The 8,889-nt window shown below is 31.3% G+C and overlaps 3 protein-coding genes across 3 annotated transcripts in view; all 3 read left to right on the top strand.

Moving 5' to 3' along the window:
* LOC118743285 (sex peptide receptor) overlaps positions 1–8,889 on the top strand; it is a 91,688-nt gene that overhangs the window by 5,976 nt on the left and 76,823 nt on the right. The window lies entirely within an intron of this gene.
* Positions 50–1,018, top strand: LOC118743287. Its single transcript, XM_036475871.1, has 4 exons — positions 50–396; positions 496–583; positions 650–780; positions 855–1,018. The coding sequence occupies exons 1-4, from the start codon at positions 235–237 to the stop codon at positions 873–875; spliced, it is 402 nt and encodes a 133-aa protein (XP_036331764.1). The 5' UTR covers positions 50–234; the 3' UTR covers positions 876–1,018.
* On the top strand, positions 1,034–3,185 carry LOC118743286. The gene is made up of 3 exons (XM_036475870.1): positions 1,034–1,559; positions 1,642–1,804; positions 1,910–3,185. The coding sequence occupies exons 1-3, from the start codon at positions 1,179–1,181 to the stop codon at positions 2,383–2,385; spliced, it is 1,020 nt and encodes a 339-aa protein (XP_036331763.1). The 5' UTR covers positions 1,034–1,178; the 3' UTR covers positions 2,386–3,185.

Genomic DNA, 8,889 nt, shown 5'->3' on the forward strand with positions numbered 1-8,889 from the left:
TCAAAACAATAGGTTTCACGTCAAATTGATATGAAAACTGTTAAATCCACATTTTTATATTATTCTCATATTAAAATGACAACAGCAGTTGACACTCATGTTCGCGCATGCAAAGAATAAAAAACGCTAGATCTATTGAAAATCGCATTGAAATTGTTTTATAGTCTTTTTAAAGTGCAAACTGTGAGAATATTTAATAAAAAACAACTCAGAAAGTTAATAGAGATTGTGAAAATGAGTGATAATTCTTTATTATTTGGCGAAAATGTTTCGCTGACTATGAATGACGCAGGGCAGCATATCGTTCTGGAAGCAACGCCTGTAGAAATTGGTGGAAATGGAGAAATCATAACGCAATCTGCTCAGTATGAAATATTAAGTGGAAATTTAGAACAGGTAAGAAATGATTTTCTATAATAGACATGTTTTTTACACGTATAACTTAAAGCTGTAACGACATTGACTGATCATAATACTACGATGTTGTTTTCCTAGATTGTCGAAACTCAATCAGGAGGAGATCAGCGATTAAAAGACTTATTAAAAGAGATGAATATAGAAGCCGCTTACGACAAGTTTTATGGTGATTGTTTTATTTTTTAATAAAAATCTTTCATAATGGATAATGTTTTTACTGACCCATCTAAAGCTTCTGGAATCACATTTGACCGGCTGAAGTACATAAACTGTGACGACTTGGCGTTGGTATTTCCAGGGAACGAAAATATCGGTTATAGAGCAGAACTAAGGGAAAAAATAAGGCTTTGGAAGCACAATAACGTAATATATTTATTTATAAAGTTGTAACTAGTATAATTTGTTTGAATATTAACTATTTTCTTTTTAGTTTCCAGAAGAATCTGTTTCGACTCTAAGTATGAACTCAAATATCAAAAATTGGATTGAAAATCAACCTCTTGACTCGCCAGCTACCAATTCCACTTCGTCTGAAGTCACGGTAACGATTGTTTTTAAGCGGTGCTTTTTTTCTAAATTTAATTTTATTGTAGAGTGTAATTGACATCGTGAAAAACTCGAAAAGTGGCCAATCTCTATTAAGCTTATATCAAACGAAGCAAAAGTTAGATGCAGGTGATAGAAAAAGATTGCTTAACATTATTGTGGAAAACTTCTTCGATTTAAATTCGAAAAAGTACAAAATACCGCGTCCACATGAAATGAATAAATTGGCTGAAGAAATTGTAGCAATTTTTCCTACTGAAAATAAGGAAATCTATTACATATCTCGCAAGGACGCACGGAAAACCAATGCATCTGGTATTTTATACAATCGCTTCAATAACTTGAATCGCAAGCGCATAAGACTTGATAGCAACACGTCAGAGGAACAGAATGCATCTGAGAGGGAAACACTATGCTCCACTAATTACATTTCATTTAAGAATAAAATGTATTTTATGAGTGGTGACGAAAGCGATGCAATTAACTTATGGAGCGAGACATATAAATACCGGGTTAATCATATCCGTGATTTAAAAGACTTAACGTCAATCCTGGAAGAGTGGCCATTCTACAAACAAGCTACAGGACCAAAATTTGTACGTACTTAAACTTTTTTAAAACACACTAATGTAGTTACACTTACATGCGCATATTTTTATTTTTAATTTATGTATGTAGCTCGATTTTGACTTCCAAAAAATGTACCCAGACGAAAATTTCCACCTAATTAATAATTGGACAGATATGCGGAACCAACTTGGCCAACTTTATAAAGATTTGTTGAGGGATAAACAATATGTAGATCTTTTTGGGTCAGTAAGCAACGAATGTGTAAACGACAGTGAGTAACATATATATTATATACATACATATTTATGTGTACACGTTCATACATATAAATAAGATACTTTTTAAACTAAAATAATACTTTTCTTGTTAAATGTAGATTCCAAAGATTGCATTTTGATAATGCTGCTAAATGCTGTACTGAAACCCACATCACGATATGTTGCAGAAATTGATGGAAAGCGTGTTACTAGTAAAACTACTATTCGAGATGCTATGGACAGTTGCATTGTACATATTACGAATATAAATGATCTGGAATTTACGTACGCAGAGAAGGTAAAAAAATCGATGCACAGGAAAGAAAAAATTCAACCGTATCTTATTGTAGTAGGTTCAGATATAAAAAGTTTAACTGAGTTTTATGTAAATTATGGGGGAGCTTTACAAAAATTTCACTCATTTATAGCTGCTTTAGACATTTGTTTTAAAGTATTTCATGTCCTTAACTTAGAGTATCCAAGAGAGTCATCTTTGATGTGGTATTTTTTGCAAAAACAAATTTACAAGATAACAACGGTCTATGACATAAAAAGCTCAGCTTTATGTGAATTTTTGACCTTATTTAAATCATAAATAAAAAATGAGTAAAGAAATCAAATGTTTTGCTTGTGATAGAGTTTTTATTGAACTCTCAATACTACTTAAACACTTTAAAGATGCTCATCGCTTGACACGCAATAGTGACTTTCAATGTACTTTTTCAAATTGTAATCAATTATTTTCAAACCTGTATTGTTTTAAAAGGCATACCCAAAACCATTTGAAACATTTCACCGAAAGTGAGCTAATATCACCACAATCTAAAAGAACTAAGTTTGATATACCCTATGTAAACGATAGCGCTAAAATAGTTGCTCAAATAGCAGCCTCAACTAAACCTTCTTGCAATACTTGCGAAATTAAAGAAAGTAAGTTAAATGTATCAAAAAAATGTCAATCGTTTTTATTAGATTTGCATACTAAGAGCAACATGACCAGAAAAGATGTTCTATCAATTCAGGATAGTGTGTCTGCGATAATTTTTAGCGTTGTGGAACCATTAAAAAATAAACTTTTTTGCTATACGCCTGAAAATGAAAGAAAAGATATTATAGACTTAGTTAATTATTACGAAAACCCATTCAAAGACTTTCAAACCGAATATAAGTTATTCAAAAGCATTGAAGAATCAGACGAATTTTCAAAACCACAGTTTTTTAATATAAACAATGAATTGTGTGAAGTTATTATAAATAATAGACCAACTTTAGAAGCAGGTAATGTGTTTGGTTGCATAATGCCGATCAAATTTCAAATTCGAAAATTTTTCGAATTGCCTTCAGTTCTGGAAATTACTTTAAATAATATAAAAGACCTGGTTAATTCATCCTCAATCACGCATTTTATAAACTCAATTTCGTTTAAAGAAAAGTTAAAGTTTTTTGTTGGTAAAACTATAATACCGTTTTTCATTTACATGGATAGCTTTGAAATTAATAATCCGCTGGGTAGTCATGCAAATATAGACAAAATTTGTGGTGTTTATTATATTTTTCCAACTTTGCCGCAATATCTATTGTCTAATCTGAACTACATATTTGTAGCAGCATACTTCAAAAGTAAAGAACAAAAAATGTTTGGAAATGAGCCTTTTATGAAGCCACTAATTGATATATTTAAGTCTCTTGAAGAAGACGGTCTACAATTTAATTTAAATAATAGTACTGAAAAAATTTACTTTGTAATGTGTAATATTCTTGGTGATAATTTAGGCTTAAATGACGTTCTTGGTTTTACAACTTCTTTCAATTCGAATTACTATTGCCGATTCTGTAGGAGAAACAAAGCTGAGATGCATTTAGATTGCGTGGAGTATCCAGACTTCATCAGGACTGAGGAAAATTATAATGCGGCATTAGCAACTAACGACATTAAGCTTACTGGTATAAAATCGAATTGCCTGTTTAATGATTTAATATCTTTTCATGCAACAACTAATTTTGCGGTAGATATAGTACACGATTTGTTTGAGGGAGTTTGTAAATATGATATTTGTGAAATTCTAAAATACTTCATAATTGAAAAGAAATTATTTTCCTTAGAAGCATTTAACTATAGGAAGCAGATGTTTAACTACGGTGAAACGGAAATCGGAAATTTATCACCTCCTTTTGAATTAACACACCTTTCTAGTTGCAATCTCAAAATGTCGGCTAGAGAAATGATGACGTTTGTACATTTCCTTCCTCTAATCATAGGAGATCGCATTCCAGACAACGACGAATGTTGGTTATTTTTTTTAACGCTCCTCAAAATTATTGACATGATTAATAGCAGCTCATTTGATACAAATTATTTAATTAAGTTAGATTCTTTAATAAAATCCCATAATGAAAAGTATTTGGAATTGTTTCACCAGCCCCTTAAACCTAAATTTCACTTTTTAAATCATTATGTGCGTGTCATAAAACAATCAGGCCCTCTTAAATACTTATGGACTTTTCGATTCGAATCTAAGCACAAGGAAGCAAAAATGTATGCAAGAAGTATTACTTCCAGAAAAAATATAACCTATAGTCTAAGCATGAAAGCATCTTTAAAGTTTACAACATTTATAAGGGTCCATAACGATGGGTTTCCTAACCAAACTCAATATGAACAAACTGAGCATTTTCGGATTAAAGATTGTAGGTATTTTAACAATATCGTGAATTTTCGAGATTTTGAATCTTTGTTCGCAAATAATTTAAAAGTTAAATCAGTAAACTTTAAGGGAACGACGTATAAAAAGGGCCACTTTTTAACAAAAACTACTGACGAAGTCATTGAACTATATGAAATAAAAGAAATACTTATAAGTTTAAATAATGAGGCTTACTTTCTAGTCCACAAATATGAAATTATTGGTTTCTTAGAGCACTATCAATCGTACAAAGTGGGTTGTATAAACAATGTTATTGAATTAAAAAATGTTGAGTTTTTCACAAGCCCACCTATTCATTTGTACTACATTTACGAAGGAACTCCTGTTATAAGAAATAAGAATTTTTAGTACCTGTTTATTCATATTAAAAATATGTAAATATGTGCCTATTTATTTAAAAAAAAATAATAAATTTATTGAAAATAATTTCAATTTGATGTGATTTTCATTTCAAATCATAATTATTTAAATGTACTTTTAACGTTACTCTCACGTAAGTATCATTTGAAATTAACATTTTTTAAATGTAGTTTTAACGTTACTGTCACGTAAGTATCATTTCAAATTAACAATTTTTGAATGTAGTTTTAACGTTACTGTCACGTAAGTATTACATAAATATCATGTTAATTATACATGAGTATCATATCAATAATACATGATAGCCATGTTAATTTTACGTGTTTCATGTACATAAATTTCACGTAAAAATGATAGTGTCGAAATGTTAAAATTAACATTTTTTCACTTCAGTTGCAAATTGTAAACAAAAAATGTTAACTTTACGGCGGTTTTTAGTATTTTTTTGGTTCAGTGTAGTAAAATAAGAACAAGTTTGAAGTAGCCAGGACCAAGGCATATCAAACAGGTAGTAGCATCAGAGCAAGAGCACATTTTCGTGTATTTTGTGTTTGTTTCTGGTATCGAAAGTGTCCAAAATTGTTCTGATATTTTTCTTCTAAATCAAAGGGTGCCATATGAAATACAAAAAATAGTAATTAAAAATTTAAATTAGAAAAAATTAAAATTGTGACAACTTTCTTTCTTAGTAAAGTATGGAAAAAGTTTTCACAAGCAAATGGATTTAACAATTTGGAATTTTTGTGAGAAAAATTACAAATATTTGACATTTTCGAGACCAAATAATTAAAACAAAAATCGAATCAGCTGCTTTGCTGATACTACCTGTTCAATGTGCCTTGGCTAGGACGTACCATTGATATTTGATATTTTTTTTTTGTGATGGGGTCAGACACTTTCTTCTATACAACGTGTGTTCGACGACTGAAAAGAAGAGAGCTAAAGCTTCAACAATAAAGAAATTGCTAAAAATCAACGGTATGTTCCAGCTGCTTCAAACTGAAATTGAGTGACCTTCCAGGTAGTTTGGTTTCATTTATTATATTTAATTTTTTATTGAAAAAGAGTAGCGGAACAAGTGTTTTCATTAAAAAGGCGAGCTCTAACTGAAAAATTAATTATTAATTAATTAATTAATATTTTGTGGCCGACAATAAAATTTTCAAGTGGGACGGAAAGAAAAAAAAAATAGCCGTTTTATTTGACACAGTCTAATATACATATGAATGTATGCACATATGTATGTATGTATGTATGTACGTAAAATGGCGTATCATCGGGGGGAACTGGCAACTTTTAAATCCACAAGCTGCTTATATGCTCACGTTTATCATGAATGACATTGAATAAGGATGCGTCAGGTTTGCTACTGCGGGACAGTGCATATTTTGAAGAAAATAATACATACATGCATATGTAAATACTTACCCAGTAGAGCTTGGTAGCATCTTACGATTGCTCCGTGAATACTTCGTTGCGAGTTTACGAATACTCTTAATTACTTCCTAGTAATTCTATTTTTTACATTGTGGGTATGAAATAGACTTATTTACTTCAGAAGAAGAAGAATGCTACTCTTATCATTTCGTAACTTTTTACTTAATTATGGGTTTTCGTTGAGCACAACCAATCAAAGGCAAAAAATGCATAAGCTCTGGTGTAATATTTTGTGTTTGTGTATTTGGGTCTGTGTAAAAAATGCTAAACTTTAAAAATTATTTTAATGGTCAGTACTGGATAATCCTTACTAATATATGTAAATTCAAATGGCTTGCTTGTAACGCTTTCGCGCTTTAACTACTCAACCGATCATAATGAAATTTCGCACACAGGCGTCATTTAGCCCAACTTAAAAAGTAGGATAGCTTTATTTGCGATTAGACAAAAGGGTGTGGCACCTCCATTACAATGGAATTTTTTATACTGCGCACCTCTGGAAGTATTTGTGGTAGAGTACTGGAACTTGGTATGGAGATATATAAAATCAGTACTATGCTCACGGGTTCTTGGAAAAGAGTCCGGACTGAACTTTTTATACTACCAACAGCTAAAAAATTAATTTCAATTGAAAGTATTTGATAAGTTAAATTAATTATTACAATATGGATGTCGATCGAGCCGATGTATCCCAGAAGGGGCTATTCTTAGAAGCAAAAGTGTCATAACAGTTTTTGAAGATAGTTGCATGGTCTACACTTTTGGCTAACTATTTTTTATGATAAACCTTGCCTAAAAATGGTAAAAATCAATATATGTGACCTTTGACCTTGAATAATTTTTTTTTACAGTTGTGGGATCGATGAGGACATTTCACATTTCATTTATAGCGGTGTTCGTAACAATCTAACTTGACCGGGCTAGTAGGAACAATTTTAAAGATATAGTTTAAATTGAGTAGCAATTAAAAAATGTTAGATGACGCGGCTTATAAAGTACTTCAATTAGGTTGACAAGTGGTAATTTATGGAAAAAAAATGTGCTACTGTGTTGACAAACATTATTTTTTTTTGATTGAAAAATCCCCATCTCAAAAGATTTCCCCTTATACATACCTATGTACATCTTTAGAATCTTTAGTTAGATAGATATGACTTTTTGAATAGGTGGCAACCTAAATCAGAAATAATTTTAAAGTAAAGCTTTCTTACAATGCTACCGTTTGACATTGATATTTTAATATTTCATATAACTTAATTCGACTTGTCAAACAGGTGCCAACAACATTCAAAATGGTTTTCAAACTAAATTCTTCGTAAATCTCTTTTCTCAGACATCTTAATACATATTTCAATTAAGTGTTAAATTAGGCTGAGTTTCATTTTTTAAACACGTGGCAATCCACCCACATGTAGTTAAGAAATCGAGCCCTAACCGCCAAAATAACGTAAGCGACATTTTTTTCAAAATTTTCTTTTTCATGCAGACATGTATCTAGATGCTCTAGGAATATTTCTGCATCAAAAAGAAAATTGCATGAAATGACTTATGCCACTTTCATAATGAACGGGCTCATATGTATGTACATATGTATGTATTTCGAACACGCACTCAACAAACATGTCTACATACAAATAATAACATTCGCAAAAACATACTATATTTCTATTAGTACCGCATTTTTTTATTGATTATTGGTCAACTTAACTGCAAGCGTATTTCTCTTGCTGAGACAAATTTTAGAAAAATAATGTTCAATCAAACTCTTTGCCAGCGACAACGATCAAAACAAATTTAGCGTGGCTAAAGCAACAAAGTTGCGCAAATACCAAAATGTGCACAAAATTTAATTTGATACTAATTATGTATGCACATGTGTACATATGAATCTAGATGCAGAAAAAAATTTTACACGAAACGGACGGAAATGTAGCGACAAGCGAAAGAGTGCAGCGCGCACCAAATCAATCGAAAATCGCGCTGTTATACATAGTATTCGGTCAACCAGTCAGTCAATTGCAATTCATATTTACTACATGGAATTCCGTAAAAATCGAAGCTCAGCGCTCCATTTACTCCTTATCGTCGATTCAATGCGAATTAATTTTGGAAAAAAGTACGCACTTTAATACGTATTGCAATGCATTGCTGTGTGTGTGTATTTGTGCATACATTGCCGTTATTTGCAATCGCATTTTCTTGCGTATTTCGAAATATCCGATAGCTGTTTAAAATGATCCACAACTTAAGGATTTCGCTTTTATCAATTTCCGATGCTGTTGACATTATTTTATGGGTCATTAGTTTTAATAACGATTTACATAAGTGCCCACAATAGAGAAATTGCATAAAATTGGGGTGTGTTCAGAAATGCATCATGATTTCTAAACTATTATTGATGTAAATGTCCAATATGCGCAACCACGGTTAAATGCTTAATTGTAACTTAGTTCCGTCAATAAGGTATTTCCATCAATTACAGTTTAGAAGTAAAAGAGACCGATGCTTTGGCTTGATGCATTTCTGAACACTCCCTTGGTTAGTTACTTAGAGGCGAAACATTCAAGCTTAGTAAGAAATTTTATTATTACACAGGC

Source organism: Rhagoletis pomonella, unplaced genomic scaffold (genome assembly GCF_013731165.1).
Source record: "Rhagoletis pomonella isolate Grant_MI unplaced genomic scaffold, Rhpom_1.0 Rhpom_scaffold_00007, whole genome shotgun sequence".
NCBI lineage: Eukaryota > Metazoa > Arthropoda > Insecta > Diptera > Tephritidae > Rhagoletis > Rhagoletis pomonella.

What these genes read in the sequence shown, in the direction of transcription:
- LOC118743286 (XM_036475870.1), top strand. Translation starts at nt 1,179, where the DNA reads ATGAATAAATTGGCTGAAGAAATTGTAGCAATTTTTCCTACTGAAAAT. An exon ending in AAGCTACAGGACCAAAATTT is followed by an intron (nt 1,560 to 1,641) that starts GTACGTACTTAA and finishes TTATGTATGTAG; the next exon opens with CTCGATTTTGACTTCCAAAA. An exon ending in CAACGAATGTGTAAACGACA is followed by an intron (nt 1,805 to 1,909) that starts GTGAGTAACATA and finishes TGTTAAATGTAG; the next exon opens with ATTCCAAAGATTGCATTTTG.
- LOC118743287 (XM_036475871.1), top strand. Translation starts at nt 235, where the DNA reads ATGAGTGATAATTCTTTATTATTTGGCGAAAATGTTTCGCTGACTATG. An exon ending in TAAGTGGAAATTTAGAACAG is followed by an intron (nt 397 to 495) that starts GTAAGAAATGAT and finishes TTGTTTTCCTAG; the next exon opens with ATTGTCGAAACTCAATCAGG. An exon ending in GGCTTTGGAAGCACAATAAC is followed by an intron (nt 781 to 854) that starts GTAATATATTTA and finishes TTTAGTTTCCAG; the next exon opens with AAGAATCTGTTTCGACTCTA.